This window comes from Nicotiana sylvestris, chromosome 9 (genome assembly GCF_000393655.2).
Source record: "Nicotiana sylvestris chromosome 9, ASM39365v2, whole genome shotgun sequence".
In the NCBI taxonomy this organism is placed as follows: domain Eukaryota; kingdom Viridiplantae; phylum Streptophyta; class Magnoliopsida; order Solanales; family Solanaceae; genus Nicotiana; species Nicotiana sylvestris.
The window spans coordinates 182,190,693-182,209,831 of record NC_091065.1 but is presented as its reverse complement, the minus strand read 5'-3'; the positions used below and the strand labels follow the sequence as shown (position 1 = coordinate 182,209,831).

Sequence of the window (19,139 nt, the reverse complement as noted above, 5' to 3'; positions counted from 1 at the left end):
CATAAATTTCCAAGGGCTGCCACGTTTTTAAGCAATAGTTTTTATCCAAAGACTTTAATTAATCCAACCCAATTATTAATTAACTAGGTAATGCTCCATTACCAATAATTAACCAATTACCCACATAATTAAGAATTATTTCCACTTACTTAAAATACTACTTACTTTTGACATAACTTATACACCTTACTATCATGGTCATGTAGTACCTTGTATGATACTAGTTTATAAATATCGGATATTTTAGATCGGCCGTATTTTACCCCAAAATGCCAAACTTTGACGAAAATTCATTTTCTTTGACTTGCTTCCCATTTCACCTTCACGAATTTACTCATCACTTGTGAAATAGCATAATCCTTATCTCCAAATAATCTTTTACTTGGGATGATGTCAATTACCTTACGATAATTTCAACGTACAATACTATAGGGTGAAATATTGTTGTGACTTAATTTTGCGAAGAGTAACATTATCGTAATATAATACAGCAGGGCATAACGTCATCGTAATATTATACCGCAGGGCATAACATCATTGTAATATTATACTGCAGGATGTAACATCATCGTAATATTACAGGGTGTAACAACGGTACTCTACCTCAGCGGAGGAAAGGGACACCAAAGATTGCTTCTTGGACTTCCAAGAAATGGGAGAAGAACCAAGGGAAATGTAATAGCCACTGATAGACCGGCGAGTGTTCGGACATCGGCCCCAATCGGAGTCACAAAAATCAACAAGCTTGAAGGAGGGATTAGATGAGAGAAAAGCCCTAAACCAGGGTCCAAAAAAAGGTAACGTAAACAACGTAAAGCAGCATCAAAATGAGGACGACGAGGTAATTGCATGAATTGATTGAGGTGTTGCACAACAAATGACAAATCAGGACGGGTGTGAGTTAGATAATTGAGTTTGCCCAAAAGTTTGCGATAGATGAAAGGATCTGGTAGAAGATCACCTTCATTCATACGCAAGTGGAAACAAGGATCAAGAGGAGAAGAAGCTGGTTTGGAGTCCAAACAGCCAAATTCAGAAAGAAGATCCAAGGTAAATTTCCTTTGAGTTAATATGATTCCTTGTGTTTCCCCGATGATTTCAATACCCAAAAAATAATGTGCTTGACCTAAATCCTTGATTTTGATCTTAGAGTCTAGAAACACCTTAAGAGAATTAAGTTCTGTAGGGTCATCTCCTGTTAGTAAAATATCATCGACATAGACAGCAATTATGGTAGTGTTGCCTGCTGATTTCTTGAAAAAGAGTGAGTAATCGTTGAGCGAATGAGAGTAACCTTTGAAATTTAGAGCAGCTATAAGCCTGGCATACCACTGCCTAGAGCCTTGACGCAAACCATAAAGAGATTTGCACAGTTTGCAAACATGAGCAGGGGTGGGAGGGGTAAGTCCAGCTGGAAACTTCATGTAAACTTCCTCCTATAAATCATCATGGAGGAAAGCATTGTTGACATTCAATTGGTAAACACCCCACTGCTTCTTAACTGCCACTGTAAATAAACATCTGATGGTTGTCATCTTAACAACTGGGGAGTAGGTCTCATTGAAATCAATCCCTTCCCTTTGTATGTCACCCTTGATGACTAACCGAGCTTTAAACCTCTATACTGAACCATCCTGCTTGTATTTCACCTTATAAACCCACTTACATAGCAAGGCTTTCCTGTCCTTAGGTAGTTGCACAACATCCCAAGTTTTGTTTGCCTCTAAAGCTGCAAGTTCTTGGTTCATGGCTTCCTGCCAACCAGGATGAAGGGAAGCTTGGGAAAATGAGGTAGGTTCAGAAATATGGGAAGTGGTGTTTAGGATATTTTGGTTGGTGGAAGATAGGGCAGAAAAGGATAAGATAGAAGGAGACATAAAGGAAGCAAAACAGTGGGTAGTCAGATTAGTTAAAACAACTGAATTGCAGATGTAGTCATCCAAATAAGAGGGTAGATGATGTTCTCTGGTGGATCTTCTGAGAGCAGGTTGAGAAGGTAGAGTGGTGGGAAATAGGGATGAATCAGATTGAGCAGGAGGAAGTAGGGAAGGGGGAGAGTTATAGGCTGAAGTAGGTGAAGTAGAAATGGGAAAAGTAAAGGGTAAGGGAGTAGACTGAAGAGGGGATGGTGGTAAAGAGGCAATTCTAGAAGAAATAGGTCTAGATGTTAGAGATGGGGAAGGTATAGAGTAGGGAGGTACAGGTGATGCTTGATCAGGAGTGTCAATGGAATGGGAAGACAGTTTGACTGGAAATATAGGTGACAGGGGCTTGATAGAGGTATAGGCAAAGATGTGTTCATGGAAAACAACATCCCTTGAAACAAAGACCTTGTGAGTTTGTAGATCAAGAAGCTTATATCCCTTCTTGCCAGAAGGATACCCCAAAAACACACACTTAATTGATCTGGGCTCTAGCTTGGATTTGTGTGTAGGTAGTTTTGAAGTATAGCATAAGCAACCAAAGGCTCTTAATGTACAATAGTTAGGAGGTTGAACAAATAAGACTTCATAAGGGGTCTTCATCTTTAGAACCTCAGAGGGAAATCTGTTAATTAAAAAGGTTGTTGTCAATAAGCAATCCCCCCAAAACTTGACTGGAAGGTTAGATTGAAAGAGTAATGCCTTGCAGGTTTCAAGTAAATGTCTGTGCTTCCTCTCAACAACCCCATTTTGTTGGGGAGAGGAAACATAAGTTGTTTGATGAAGAATACCTTGGGAAGCAAAGAACTGTGTGGTACTGGAAATGGATCACAACTCAAGGGCATTATCTGATCTTATAACCTTTACTTTAGTGTGAAATTGTCTCTCAGTTATGGTTAAGAATTATTTGAGCATTGTGAAAGCATTAGACTTAGTTTTGAGAAGAAATGTCCATGTGCCTCTAGTATAATCATCTACTATAGTAAGAAAGTATTTGTAACCATCATAAGTGTGTGTTTTGTAAGGTCCCCAAGTGTCGACATGAATAAGATCAAAAATCTGTTTAGTTGTTATAGAACTAGAGGGGAAAGGTAATTTGACTTGCCTAGCTTTAGCACAAATATCACATGGCTGAAAATTAGAAGGAGAAGAAGAATAAGAAATAGAAGAGATGCATTTCATATTAAAAAAGGGTATATGTCCCAGTCTATTATGACATAAACTTACATCTTTAGAAATAGATGCTAAACATGTGCTAGAATTGAAAACTGCTCTACTAGACTTTTGACTACAAATAGAATGGATAAAAGCCTTGATTAAATTAGGCATAACTACTCTAGGCTTGAGAAACTTGGATGGACCAACTTGGCTTGAGTGGACTGAATTGAAGACATAGATCCCTCTAGTGACTTTACCAAGCACCACTAGACTCTTCAGTGAAGGGGCTTGCAATGTTGCACCAAAACAGGAGAAAAGCAAAAGTGAATGAAATTGCAAACACAACTTGTGTACGGACAACAAGTTGTAATTAAAACATGGCACAAACAAAACATGATGAAGGGTAAAGCCAGGTAGAATGGTTACTGATCCTGTCTGATAAACCAACACTTTAGCCGAATTAGGAAGCTTTACATAGACTGGCTTAGGAAGGAGTTTGACATTAAATAGAAGCTGCAAATCAGAAGTCATGTGCTCAGAAGCACCTGAATCTAAAATCCAAGAAATAGATTAAAGATAAACAATGATATATGTTTTAGAAGAGTAAGAGGAATGAGGTATACCAGCACAATTAGTAGACACTGTCTCCTTATCTGTCTGCTCAATTTGAGAACCAACTTTCACTTGTTGAAGCAACTGGTAAAGGCTGTGAAACTGATCTTGTGTCATGGGTTGGTCTCCTGCACTATTTGGCTGAGTATCTGATGTTCATGGATATTGTTGCATTTCTCTTTGCTCTGTTGAATCTTTTGGATTTGATAAACTTAAAATCTGAGGGAAAACCAATCAATCTATAACAGTTTTCAATAGTATGATTTTGCTTCTTGCAATAGTTGCAAAGCTGAGTTCCCTTCTTTGTTTCCATGTTGAACTTCTTAGCAGGTGTGACTTTCTGTCCTCCATAGTACTATTGAGCTACAACAAAGGCACTTTCAGCTGGATGATGAGAGATCTGTACTTCTTTTTGCTTCTCATCTATGATAAGCAAGGAGTAGGCATGATTCAGCAAAGGCAAAGGAGATAGCAGAAGTAGATTGCTTCTAGCTGCTGCATAAGTATCATTCAGTCCCATAAGGAACTGAATGAGTCTGTTATCCAGTTGAGATTTGTAGTTTTTGAGTTTACCACCACAACTGCAGTCACAGGTACAATGTTGGCATATATCCAGACTGTCCAATTCATCCTACAGCTTTTCAGCGTAGTATAGTATCCTGCTATATCCAAATTTCCTTGTGTTGACTCACTGATCTCCTTTTGTATGTGATAAAGTTGTGGTCCACTACTCTGACCAAACCTTTCTTCAAGCTCATCCCAGATTTCCTTGGCAGTCTTGGTGTACAGAACACTCTCTGCTATTTCCTTGGAAAGAGAGTTTAATAGCCAAGAAATGACCATGTCATTACAACGGGTCCAAGACTTGAAGTCATTAGAAGAGATTTTGGGCTGAAGAAATGTTCCATCAATGAATCCTACTTTGTTCTTGGTAGACAAAGCTATGAGCATTCTCCTTCTCCAACCCCCATATCTTCTTCCATCAAAAGGAGAGTTAACAAGAAGCATTCTAGGTGAATCAGAAGGGTGGAGGTAAAAGGAATATGAGGAGTCAAGAAGTGCAGAAGCAGTTGTTCCCATCTGAGGAGAACTAGTTGCTATGACAGATGCTGAAGGGAGCTCGACTTGGTCTCCCATGGTTGATTAGGATATAACAAAAAAATGGATTGAAGAAGGATCGAGCACTAAAGCTCTGATACCATGTTAGAAGAATAAGAAAATGAAGATATGATTGAGAGAATTTTCTGTATATTTTGATTGAGTGAAATCTGTACAGAACTTGTCCTTATATAGAAATAAACTAACTATGCCACTTGGCCTATGACTATTAACTATTCTATAACAAAGTTATTGGATAGAAACATAAAGAATAATTTATCTACAATAACCAAGAAATCTGCACGCGTTGTCTTGTCTTCTTCTATAGTAGGCCCAAGAGGCTTCACACAAATTTGGGCCCAATAAAAATAGATCAACAATCAGCAGTACAAGCACTTTGAGCCCAAAGAACACCTGGAGCCCCATTGTGAAAAGAGTCCAAATCCCAAATCTCTTATATATCTGCTTTGTTTGGATAGAAGGCATTCACCTCGTTTGTGTCCGTCTTCTTCCTCGCAATTTTAGCTTCCTTCGCTTTCCAATTCTTCATGGAATCACCATTAAGTTCTGAAATTTGTGAAGCTTCGATTCCAACATTAACATAGTAAATAAAATTATCCCTAACCCTAACAGATGTCCAACGTAGCACCTGGGACCCCATAATAATTTGTCAACTAAGCAAATATGAAACCATTTTAAAAACCCGCCCGACCAACTGTTATAGAACTCAAATTTTTTAAAATCCAATGGAAAATTAGTATTAAACCTGGTGCAATTTGCTTCGCCATAGTTGAAGCTTGAAGAGTTTCAAATCTGAAAATTTCTGTTAGAAGCTATCTTCAATTGATTTGTAGTAGTTTGAAAATTATTAGAATCAATCGGGTGAGAATCGTTTCTGGAATTTTTGATCTGTTTTGGGCTGAATAGAATAAAGAATCTGACATTGGAATGATGAAACTATTCAAAGCTGCAACTTGTTAAATAGAATTGGTTAAATATTTGTGCTTTGAATCTGGAAAGTTGGAGCTCTGGTGAAGACTTTCTTGTCATTTCATTTTGCTAGAAAGTTTCCTTGGATTTCTGATTTTGAATGGAATTGTGCTAAGAGAACGATGTAATGGAAAAAGATGAAAATAAAAAGAATAAAGAATAAATAGTTGAGGGGAGTGGGTCGGTATGGGTTTGTAAAGAGAAATGAGTATAAACAGGAAGGGAGAGGTCAAAAAATGGGCATGGGTCAAAAAATAATTAAAAATTGTATGGGGTAGCCACTATTTAAAGTGGTCTTTATTTTTTATCCAGCATTTTTAATGCTGAGCAAAAGTAGCCACTAGTTTATTATAATTAATATGAAAGTGCGTTGTTATCCTTTCCTTCCCAAGCGGAAATACAGTGGTATCACAAGTGGTTAGATACGCCATTTTCAGATTCTCTTTCTAGGCTATTCTCCCTGCATATTCTTTCTGGGTTATTCTCTTTGCATATTATTCTTCCATTCCCAACCTCTATTTTCTTTCTTTTTCGTTATCGTCTTCTTCCTGTATATTTTGCTTTGTCTTTGTCGTTGAAAAGTGACTCATTTTTTATGATCTCAGAAAAGTTATGCCAGAGTATGTAGTTAATGGAGAATGGGAGATTGAGTCAAAGGAAAATACAAGGCCTACTCCTCGAACATTGGTCCTTAACTTCGAGTTCCAATTTCAAAAGTTAAGGAGACTTGATTCTGAACTTAGAATTACAAGTTCAAAAGTTAAGGACAATTGGTCCTGAACTTAGACTAACAAGCTCAAAAGTTAAGGACAATTGGTCCTGAACTTACAGTTACAAGTTCACAAGTTAAGGACAATAGGTCCTGAAGTCTTGAACTTATACTAACAAGCTCAAAAATTAAGGACAATAGGTCCTGAACTTAGGCTAAGAAGCCCAAAGGTTAAGGACAATATGTCCTGAACTTATACTAACAAGCTCAAAAGTTATGGATAATAGGTCTTGAACTTAGACTAACAAGCTCAAAAGATAAGGACATTTGGTCCTGAACTTACAGTTACAAGTTCAAAAGTTAAGGACACTTGGTCCTAAACTTAGACTAACAAGCTCAAAAGTTAAGAACAATAGGTCCTGAACTTAGACTTACAAGTTCAAAAGTTAAGGATAAATAGTCCTTAACTTAGAGTTACAAGCACAAAACTTAAGGACAGGTGGTCCTGAACTTCGAGTTCCAAGTTCAAAAGTTAAGGACATGTAGTCCTGAAGTCCTGAACTTAGAGTTGCAAGTTCAAAAGTTAAGGACATGTAGTCCTAAACTTAGAGTTTGCAAGTTCAAAAGTTAAGGACACTTGGTCCTGAACTTTATGAGCAGAAGGGTGTTTTCGTTCGGGCAGGTAAAGTTTATTAAAGCAGTGGCTAAAGAATAAAGACATTTTAACAGTGACTTAAAAGTAAATACATGTGTTATTAGTAGCTAACCGTACACTTTACCCAAAAAATGAGCAACAATTCTAGTTGGTATTTGCCCAGTTGGTACATTAAGTGAGGGTTCCTACTGCCACGTTGGAAATCTATTAGAGTTAGGGACGATTTTGTATACTTTACTTATGGTAGGCATATATTTGGACCGAAAGTAGAAACAGGTATTAACGTGACTAATTTGCGATAGTATATAGGGGCAATTTTGGCCTTTTTCCCTTTCTTGAATATCGGTGCACCACTAATGAAAGGAGAAGTAAAAAGTGTTTAGTGCAAATTGATCGTTGTTTCTTTGAGTAAATAATTAAATATTGAACCAAATGCACCATTCAATATTTATGGAGCATGGGTACCAACTAATTCTAAAAAATACATGCATAAAATACCTAGACGGAAAGACCATGGATTTACGTGCTCCATAATTGAGACTATAAATTCGCCTCTGGTCGTATTCATTTAGTACATAAGTGAAAAATATATCTTTATTACGTAATCAAAAGGCCAATGGTAAAACGACAAGACATCACAAATGTATCAGTATAACCAAGGATTATAGTGTAATAGATAGGATTCTTCATTCTTAATTATAAGTCTTGGTTTAATCACTAAGAAATTCAGAGGCAAATGACACAACATGCTATGACGATTGTCAGAAATTTTTAGTCAAATCTTTGTAACCATCACCACTCACAAATCCAGGCGTATTACCATAATTTTTTAGCGTAGTGACTAAAAATTCTAGTAATCATCAAAATTCTGGTGCAGAATCACCAAAATTTTTCTGTATTGTTAGTTGAAAATTGTAGTGATCATCAAAATTTCTGTTGCTTTAAAATTATGATGCTTGAATATTTTCTCAAAATTATTTCTAAGGGGGTCAAAAAATAAACAATTGTTTAAAAAGAATAATATCTAGCATAATTTAGTCGCTCATATTTAATGGATCTTATACGACACGAATCTGAGTCCAGTGTAAACTAGATGAAAACCCAAAAAAAATACTTAAAAATTAAAGAGAATAGGACATCCACGTGTCATATATAGCTAGTAAAAACGAACCAACTCCTTTGATTGACATGTTTATTGACTTGAGCTTTCTATTCGGTCAGCTTCTCCATCATTATGTCTTATAAAAAAGTGACGGAATGGTCCCTTAAGAAACACTGGGAATCTGGGATAATTCTAATTGTACTAGACTAATTTAACAACATATGTTTAAGATTTGTAAAGAAAAATTCAGAATTACCTTAAACTAGCTCAGTATGCTGTCCGTGGGGTGAAAACAAGAAAGGGTATATTCACCAAACCTTACTTAATTACCATATACTGGGGTAATATACATCTTTCGTAGTTTCGTTAGTTGGTTACAAATTAGCCCGTAAACAATTACTTAATGACATTGATTTACGGTTTGTGTGTAGGAAACATATCCTTTAATCATGCGAAAGAACTAACCAACTAAATAGAAGTGTTTCCTACCTAACAGTTTTCTTAAGTTTTTACATAGACGCGATAATTGTTTACCCGTAAAACGATACAGCTAAATTTGTTACGTAATTTGTAGATAAACGAACTGATTTGATCCAAAAATGATAACGAAATAAGATTAAAAATAAGACTTAGCAATTGAAATTAAAGAAGATGACAAGTCTGGCTCTGAGCGCACTGTCTCCAAAGACAAAAATGAGAGCAATATAAAAAAGCAAATAAAGTTATTTAATTGAGAGTGAAAATGAAATACAACTTATGTTTTGTCAAGAAATTACGTCCCTAACAATGGTTGTTGAGTCTGCTATTTATAGCTATACCTAGAGAAACAAGATCCTAGGATCAAGCCCACTTAAATAATAATAATAAATGAGTCATTGATGAATATATAATGACAGGCCATAAATGCAAATATTCTACGCAACAACTGCCCCTTTAATGTTAGAGAATATTCTTCATTGAATACTATCCGATGGTAAATATTCAATCTGCTCCCATTGACCATGCTCCCTTCGAGGTTTACCCGATGTCAATCGTAGTTGTTGTTCTCGGTATTGGTTGTTACTTGATTAGCCTTTTACCTGTCTTCGACTCCACGCGTCATGCTATTAATTGATCATTTATTATAAACCAATTTTACCCTGTACAGTAATATAACTTACTATGTTATCAAAGCACCCATATATAAGCAGAAGCAGATCCAGAATTTAAACTCTATGGATTCAACCTTTCATATTTTTAGTCCACTATATTCTTAAAGTTATGAGTTGATATCTACTATTTTATTCCAATTTTAATAGACTTTTACACATAAATTTATGCTCCACATAAAACATTATGGGTTCCAACTCTTAATACTTACATACGCCCGTGTATGGAAGTCATGAATTCATGTCCCACTGCCCCTTTATCATTTAAACAAAAAGAAAGAAATTTCACGTGTTTGGCTAAAGAAATAAATTAGACTTGTAAGTGTAAGAAGACATAAATAAATAAATAATGTGCCTCATTTCAAGAAGGTAAAAATTTAAATGAGATAATCACTCAATTGAATAAATTACGAAAAAATTATCACAACTAGAAAACTGCCTAAAATCGTCCTGAAATATCGATTGAAATAGGTCGAAAAACTAAAAAAATCGACCGACTTTAATTCGTCAAAATTAGGCTGGTCGATAATAAATAGCGACCGAAGTCGGTCGCAATGTCCGGTCGATTTCGGTCGGTAAATAAAATTCCGCAAGCGACCAAAAAATAAAAAATCTGCCGAGAAAACCGACCGAAGTTGGTCGGTATTTCAAGTATGCAATAAAAAATGCATTGTCTGGGAATCGAATTGGAGTTTGTAATGTGGCAGGATATTATTCTACCACTAGACCATTGGTACATTTTGGTTTAAGACTATCTTTTATTTTATTTGTACTCATTTATTGCATTTTCACGCGAAAATAACTGACCGATTCTAATCCGTTTTATTAAAAATATAAAATTACTGACCGAAATCAGTTGGACCGACTCAAATAACTGACCGATTTTGATCGATTTTTTGAATATTAATTTTAATTTATTTTACATGAAAATCCGTCCAAAGTTGGTCGGTTTCTTAAAAAATAAATTTCATGAGACACAAAATAGTTTCCCGCATTTTTGCGCAAAAGAAAATGACAGAATTTGATCGGTTTCGTAAAAAATAAATTGAAAAATAAAATATTTTAAAAAACAGACCGACTTTAATTCGTCGAAATTAGACTGGTCGGTAATAAATAGCGATCGAAGTCGGTCGCAATTTCCGATCAATTTCGGTCGATCAATAAAATTTCACAAGCGACCAAAAAATAAAAAATCTACTGAGAAAACTGACCGAAGTCGGTCGGTATTTTAAGTATGCAATAAAAAATGCATCGTCTGGGTATCGAACTGGGTCTTCAATGTGGTAGGATACTATTCTACCACTAGAATATTGGTACATCTTGATTTAAGACTATCTTTTATTTTATTTGTACTCATTAATTACATTTTCGTGCGAAAATAATCGACCGATTTCCATCGATTTTATTAAACTATAAAATTATTGATCGAAATCGGTCGAACTGACTTGTTAACTAGTGAGCTTTGAGCTACACAAATCTAATAGCATGCAGATTTGACAATCACCATAGCCATCTAGGGCATAGAATCTGAGAGATGAAGAGAGGAAGAAGAGAGGAAGAAATGAGCATGTATTAGGAAATGAATTGTGTTAGTTACATTTGCCCTAACAGTACTTCTTATAACCAACTCTAACAAACTGAACTAATTGACCCCTTTAACTTTCCTATATTGCTAAACAGACCCCTAACTACTTGAGGCTACATTTCTCACTTCAATACTCCCCCTCAAGTTGGAGAGTGGAAGACATCTAACACTCCCGGCTTGGACAATGAGAGATGATGCTGAGTAGCTCCCAAGCCTTTAGTCATTAAATATGCAAACTACTGTTTGGTGGATATATACTCAGTGGTGTCACACCTCCTTTTTGCGCGCCCGCCCCCGAAGGGTTAGAATGCGCGAGGGGAGTTTTTCCAATTTAAGTGACAATATTCGAAATGGGATTATTTATTTAATTCAGAGTCGCCACTTGGGAAAGGTTTGGCTTTTGGTGTCCCAAGTCACCGGTTTATCTTGAATCCCAAATCGAGGAAATTTTCGACTTTTCCAAGTTGAAGTCTGCGAACCAGAAATTCTAAGTAAGGAATTCTGTTGACCCGAGGGAAGGTGTTAGGCACCCTCGGATCCCGTGGTTCTAGCACGGTCGCTTAAATTGTTATAATGGCTAAATATCTGATTTAAATACATATTGTGACTTATGTGCTTTTATTAAGTTTAAACCGCTTTTATTATTATCATTTATTTTTATAGAATTGCAACGTTGTGAAAATGCATCTCGAACCACGTCACAATCAATGCACCCGTGGTCGTCGACACATTTTGACTGCGTTGAGATTTGAATTTGGGTCACATCAATGTGCACCCGTGTTTAAGAATATAATTTGATTAAATCGTGCCTAAAAAAGTCTAACGCGTTATTATTTTTGGATAAGGCCGTGAGATTCACTAAACGGCCTGTCCTGGATTCTAAATATTTATTATGGTTAGTTATTGAGGGCCCCGCAATTCGCATTCTTACATGACGAGGCTCGTCTCATTATTTTAGAAAAAGGATATCCTGAAGCAACTACATTTCTATTACATTTGTCTCTAAAAACAAAAGAGAAAATACAAAACTTACTTATTTAAGCAAACTAACATACTAAATCTCTACTATATGTGACGAATCCGAATTTTGCTTGATTGCCTGATTGGTTGTTTATGAGGTGAGAATTATTTCATGCCTCGTCTTCAAAGAGTGAATAAGCTTTGTTAATTTGATAGGAGAGATTGCAAGCAACAAATAACTCATACTAAGTTTAACATTAAACAAACCTTAAATTTGGACTTTATAATTAGGCTTGATAAATGAAATCGGCTACTTATTAAGAAAAACTACTATTAATTGGATTTGAGAATGCCTATTAGTTTTCCTCGAAAGTCATCGCATTATTCCGAAACAATGAATCTATATTGAAGCCCATATCAAAACTATGTAGAAGCAAGTGATCTAACAAAAGGGTTGGCGTACATTATCACCCTGTTAACGTAACGCTGCATGAGAATTAGTTTGGGGTACACTTATCTTGAAGTCAAATGAAACTGAATGTAGCAGATTCGATAGTTCAGAGATCTAGGCAAAAATACATACGCATGCTTGCTAAGATCCTATGTTATGATGTCACAACTGAAACAAAACTAACGGTTGTATGCATCAAAACACATCTGATCTAACAAGCAAATGTTATCTAATTGTTCGTCTCAACTTAGAATGTATATTGATTTATACAGAGTATTTGCAGTTTACAGTTTAAAACAAATACAGGCTAAGACTAACATTCAACCTGTTTTGATCACAAGCATTATAAAGTAAACAGACTTTCGTTTTTTTATTTCTGGTTCAAACTTCAAACTTTCTACAACATATGGTTTCAGAAGTTGTGTACCTGGAAATGTTTGACAATTGAAGAAAAAGGGAAGTCAGCAGAGTAACAATGGCAACAAATGCAGCAGCAGTAACAGCAGGTAACCAATAGCACAAATCCCAGTGTAAGATGCAGTTAGAGCTGATGGAAAAATGGCAAAATGAAACAATTTCCCAGTAGTGTGGAACCAGAATTTAGGCAGAACACATCCAGAAGTGAACTAATGCTACCACACAACCAGTAACCTCGATCAAGACTCAGAAGAAAAACAATATGAAACAAGAAAATCCAGACCAGTGAAAATCAAGATCAAGATGTAAATGCAGTCCCTTTTCTATGTTATGTTTCTCCCTATTTCTGTCTGTGTGTGTGTATATATCAAAATCTGTCCCTCTATCCCCTTCTCTTCTGTCTCTTTTTTTTTTTTGACTGATGGCAGTCTGCCTTTTATAAGCCTAAGTTCCAACCCTTTAACAGCCTGTTAGACCAAAAGAACACTCCTCCCATGTGTCATCTTCTTTTCAGTTTCCACTTAGCTATTTAAGTATTAAACCCATGACATTCCCTTGGCAGGCTTAAACTTTTTAGTAATGTTTATTACTTCTGAAACTTAAAGCAGAATATGGGCAGCAGGATGTAGTCTGACAGCACATGCTGTCCAACTATTTAATTCAAAAGCACTTAGGCAGGGCACAGGCTGTGCACAAAATGCACATGTTGTGCATAAGTGCACATGCCCTCCAATTTCAAAACTGTGACTAAACAGAACATTGATTTTTGCATTTCTGATTCAAGTTACCAATTATAAATAAGCAAACTCAGTTCCTAATTGATTCAAACAAATGCTTAGCAGAAGTAAGTCGATTTGTTATTGTTCGGACAACTGAAACTAATTGACGACATATGTCGACTCGACTATACTAGTTATAACACATACAATCGTAACCAAAAATCAGACATTTAACAGTATCGACACATGATTTGAATTATACTGACTAAACAAAGTGGTACTCGAGGAATCAGTTGATCAGTCAAAATTTGAAGCTCAATTATTCGCACAGCACATACATACATACGCATTATCAGAATAGGAGAGGGATTCAAACAAACACAGAGGTTCAGGTAAAGTGGACAAACAACAGTTGATAAAAATTCAAAGACACAAATTAAAACAAAACATGAACAGACCTTTAATCAATCACATGGCTAACAGAAATAAGAAAAGAAAAAGCAAAACTCACCTTAAATCTCGAAAAATCAAAACCTTAACTTGGACTCGAACAGACCTTTCTTAAGGCTGAACGGACTTTAATCGAAGTGTTTCTCAGATGAGAAACACTTCGATTAAGGTCCATTAGACATTAATCTCTTCGGCTTGAACAGACACGGAACATGCACGGAGAAAACTAGGGTTCAAAAATTAGATCTGGGATTCGTGTTTCCCTGGTTAGATTCGGACCAAACCAAGCATGGTTTGGTCACGAGGGGGTCTGGGGAGTGTCTGGTGTGAAACTCGGGTTAAATAGTGTAGATCGAGTTTTGACTCGAATCTTCAAATGAAGATTCGAGAAGGTGGGATGAGATTCGAGCTGAACGGTTGGTGGATCCATGCTCAGGGTGTCAAGGTGGTCCTAGGGTGTTAAGGTGAAAGTCACCGGCGTTCATGTCGCCGGGTTTCTGGTGGAGGGAGATGGGGGCGACTAGGGTTTGAAGGGAAAGGAGATGAAGACGGAAGCTGGGGTATTGGATAGGGGGTAGGGTATGGTTGGAAGGTTATATATGGGATGGGTGGGTTGATCTCAGCCGTTGGATCAATCAAGATCAACGGCTTGGATCTGAAGGTTTAGAAGAGACAGTGTCGTTTCATCTAAACGGGGTTTGGGTTGGTCTGGGTGGAACGGGTCGGGTTTGTTCGTGGGTATGGGAAATGTGATCTTGGCCGTTGATCAATCTGAGATCAACGGCCCAGATCAGACTGGATTAAAACGGCGTCGTTTGGACACCCTGGGTATCAACTGGACTGGACCGGGTAACACATGGGGTTTTGGGTTTGAGTTTGGGCCTTGAATTAAAAATGAAAATAGGCCCAACTGATTTTAAACCCAATTCTGCATCTTTTTTTTTATTATATATTTTTTATATATATTTTTTTATTTTATTTTTAAAACAAAATCCAAGTAAATTAAATTAAAATTACATAAACACTTAATACAATTATTTGCACACATGTATCAAAATATTTAAAGCAGGTAAAATCAAACAAAGCAAAAATCACGGACCAAGATGCCTATTTAATTTTCTATTTAACAACCAAATTACGGTTCAAATTACGCATGACACATACATTTTTTGTATTTTGTTTTAATAAAAATAAAATGGGCAAAAATCATAAATAATTAACAAAGTGCCATGTAAAAATCCAAAAATTGTACAGCAGGACCAATTGTTATTTTTTTTATTTCTTTTGGAGCGATTGTCGCGCGAAACAAAAATCACGTGCTCACAGCTGCCCCTCTTTGTTCGGAAACACGAAGGGTTTTCGTGCAAAGATAAAGTGAGCGTGTATGAGCGATTTTTGCCTATGGACTACTCCGTGCGAAGCATGTTTTTGAAAGATCTGACCGAATCTTGCTTCAAAGATTTCCTACATATCCTGGGCTAAACAGGAATCAGGTCAATGTAGTTCGGGAAAATTTTGGCAGCTGGGACTACCGTGGGATTGCAATGCTTGCTGTTACTGCTGTTGCTGTTGTCACTGCTGCGTCACTGACCGCCTTATTACAACCAAAGAAAAATTGAAACTGAACTAAATACTTATATGCATGTCAACCGCTAGTTACAAGATCCCTATCTATGATTCTTTTGCGACTTGATCATGGGTCTTAGCTGATTTTGCTTGGAGACTTCGATCCGAATCTTGATGCTTGCGAGTTGTAGGTGCTTGCTCACTCTGGGATACTCAGTGAGACGTGACTGGCAGAGTTCAGGACCTTAATCAAATGTTGGAGTCGATCTGCCTTCCATTTACTCCGATATCTCGGGACATCTTCTTTTTGTCTTTTTCTTCTTTAGATTCTGAGTTGAGACTCATCTTGTGGGTCATTTCGATCCGTGTGGTTCAAGGTTAGACCTGCGGGAGAAAACAAACAAACGAACGAAATTTTCTGCCCCAGTTTCACTAGAAAAATTTCGTGAATTATTCGCCAGAAAGTTCATAAAATTGATGAAGGAAAAAATTCTCAGTTCAGGGTTGGAGCCCTAATACCGAATAGCTGGGGAGAAGTTCAGTTCCTAGAGTCGAAACTCTAATACTGACCAACTGGGGAAAAGTTCAGTTTAGGGTTGGGGCCCTAATGCTGACTAAAGGAAAAGTTCAGTTTAGGGTTTAAAACCCTAATGCTGGCTGAAGGAAAAAGTTCAGTTTAGGGTTTAAAACCCTAATGCTGGCTGAAGGAAAAAGTTCAGTTTAGGGTTTAAACCCCTAATGCTGATTGCATGGAAAAACTCAGTTTAGGGTTTAAAACCCTAATGTTGGCTGAATGGAAAAAGTTCAGTTTAGGGTTTAAAACCCTAATGTTGACTGCATGGAAAAGAGTTCTCGGGTTATGCCGAAATATTCATCGAGTCATGCTGGGAGGATTCATCGGGTTATGTCGGGAAGATTTATCGGATTATGCCGAAAAGATTCATCGGGTTATACCGAGGGGATTTGGGTTATGCCGAAAAGATTCGGGTTATGCCGAAAAGATTCGTCGGGTTATGCCGAGAAGATTTATCGGAATATGCCGAAAAGATTCATCGGGTTATGCCGGGGGGATTCATCGGATCATGCCGGGAGGATTCATCGGATTATGCCGAAAAGATTCATCGGGTTATGCCGAGAGATTCATCAAGTTATGCCGAGGAGATTTATCGGGTCATGCCGGGAGGATTCATCGGATCATGCCGGGGAGATTCATCGGGTTATGCCGAGAGATTCATCGGGTTATGCCGAGGAGATTTATCAGGTTATGCCGAAAGATTTATCGGGTTATGCCGGAGGGATTCGTCGGGTTATGCCGGAGGTTCATCGGGTTATGCCGGAAAGGTTTATCGGGTTATGCCGAAAAGATTCCTCGGGTTATGCCGAAAAGATTCATCGGGTTATGCTGGGGGGATTCATCGGGTTATGCCGGGAAGATTCATCGGGTTATGCCGAAAAGGAAAAGAGTCCTCGGGTTATGCCGGGAATTTGGGTAGAAAAAGTTCCTTGGGTTATGCCAGGGAGATCCGGGGTTTATACCGGGATAGTTGAGGAACGAGGTCCTATGCTACCATGATTTGTTTTTCTTTTGAGATGTTCATTTTTTATTCCTTGTCTTCTTTCCTTCCTTTGGTTCTCCCTTTCTCTCTTTTTTTTTATCAGAAATGCACGAAAGAATTATGGGGAAACTTACCATTGGTCATTTTCCCGCTGCAAGGCTGTTTCAATGCTTGTATGCTCCATTTCTTTTGGGCTACACCAGCTTCATGCATGGCTGCTTCGGGTCGCACCTGTCTCAATTTCCTGGACAAAGAAAACATTGTCAGTTTGAAAATGGCGGTTGGTTTTGGGGGCCTTGACCGTTCCAATTGCTTTGTCTTAGCCTAATTCTTGTTGAAAAACTCTGCCATTGATTAGATTTACATGCGAAACCCTTTGGACTACTCAGACTTGCGTTTCCCGATTTTGTGATGATTTGCCTTATAAGGCTTTGGTTTTTCCGTCCCGTTCTACTTGGGGATTTTGGTGGGGATTTTATCAGGGAGACTCTGTGGGGATTTGTACAATAGAAACTCCGTGTGGATTTGTCCAATGCGAACTCTGCGAGGATTTTTTTTTTTGTAGCAAACTTGTTGGGGATGTGCTGGGGTGGACTTCTTTGGGGAATTGTACAAGGGGAGACTCCATGGGGGATTTGTAACAAGGGATACCCTGTGGGGATTTCTCGATTTTGGAAGCAAATCAACTACCATGGCCAGTCGGGATGGGACTGACGCACCACTGAGGTCGTACATTTTATTTGACTCTTGCCAAACGGAGCCCTGTAAAACCGGTCCTGCCACCTTTCTTTGCGATTATTACGGAATTAAGAGTTAGATCAAAAAGAACTCAAAGAATACTATGTAAAGGAGAACATATGAGTTTAAAGAGAAACGCCCCTTTCGGGGAGAAAAGAAGGACTTATCTGGAGTGTATGCCAGTTTCAAACTGACATGACATGCCTTTTGGACTGGATTCCCGACCTCCGAGAACTTGCATTTCCTCATGAATCAAAACAGATCTATATTTTTTTTCAAAACCCGGGAACCTTGCCAGGACTTTCTGAGGTGGAATCATCTTTTTTGGCCGACAACGCCCTTTGCGGGTTTTCGCTAGTCGACCTCTCTCATTTCTCTTCTTACTGTCGCCTGCTAGTACTCTTTGCGAGTTTTTTACTAAACAATCTCTCTCATTTTCAATTTCTCTTCTCGCATCGCCTCACGATGCCCAAAGGTTTTCACCGACAAGACTCTCTTATCTTTATTCTCCTCATTTGTTGTATCGGACCCAAATAATTCCATCTTCCTATTTTGGAATGCTTCGTTGATTGATCAGAAGGACTTGAAAAAGGTTTGGGGTGAAAAGAATTTGGATTGAACTACAACTTTGGAACCTTTTGGGTGGGATTATTGCTGAATCGTTATAACTTCTGCCCCAGTTTTACTTTCGGGGGAATTCCTGGATTTTATTTTGATGTGACTGAACCCCAAGGAGAGGTTGCCTACGTATCCTTTCGGAATCAAGTCAGACGTAGTTCATAATGTTCTTTTGTTTTTTTTTGTTTTTTTTAAATATATATATTTCCTCATTCTTCCAATTCTTTCTTCTTCTTTTTTTTTCATTCATTTTTTTCAATAATATTTTCAGATTCCAAAGAGGGTAATCAAAGAAGAGTAATCTGCTCAAATGGGTTTGCAAAGGGTTAATAGTGTTTGGGTAGCGAGAATGAAAGCCTTCGTCATCTCAAACTGTGCAAAGATATCGCCAGAGTGATTTAGACATATCACTGCACCTGCTTTCCAAGCAAGGCTCACGTCGTTTCTTTCGACGTCGCCCAGATACAAATGCTCCATTTGGTAACGTTTTTCAATGACGTATGGACCATTCTTTCTGGGTACAATTGCTCATGACAAACCGCAGTTATTAAGGTTATCATTCTGTACGGGTCTAAACCCATTTACTGCTCTCAAATTCTGCTTTAGTGACGGACATTTTCCAAACCATGAACCAATTTTCTTTAGTTGTTCCTACTTTCAAATTCTTTATATCTCAAATTTTGAC

The 19,139-nt window shown here is 37.5% G+C and overlaps 1 protein-coding gene across 1 annotated transcript; it reads right to left on the bottom strand.

The window, feature by feature from the left end:
• Window positions 1-4,202: 4,202 nt before the first annotated feature.
• LOC138878682 (uncharacterized) lies at window positions 4,203-4,829 on the bottom strand. The gene has a single exon (XM_070158369.1). It carries the CDS (start codon window positions 4,827-4,829, stop codon window positions 4,203-4,205), a length of 627 nt encoding a protein of 208 aa, XP_070014470.1.
• Between the last annotated feature and the right edge of the window lie 14,310 nt (window positions 4,830-19,139).

What these genes read in the sequence shown, in the direction of transcription:
- LOC138878682 (XM_070158369.1), bottom strand. Translation starts at nt 4,829, where the DNA reads ATGGGAGACCAAGTCGAGCTCCCTTCAGCATCTGTCATAGCAACTAGT.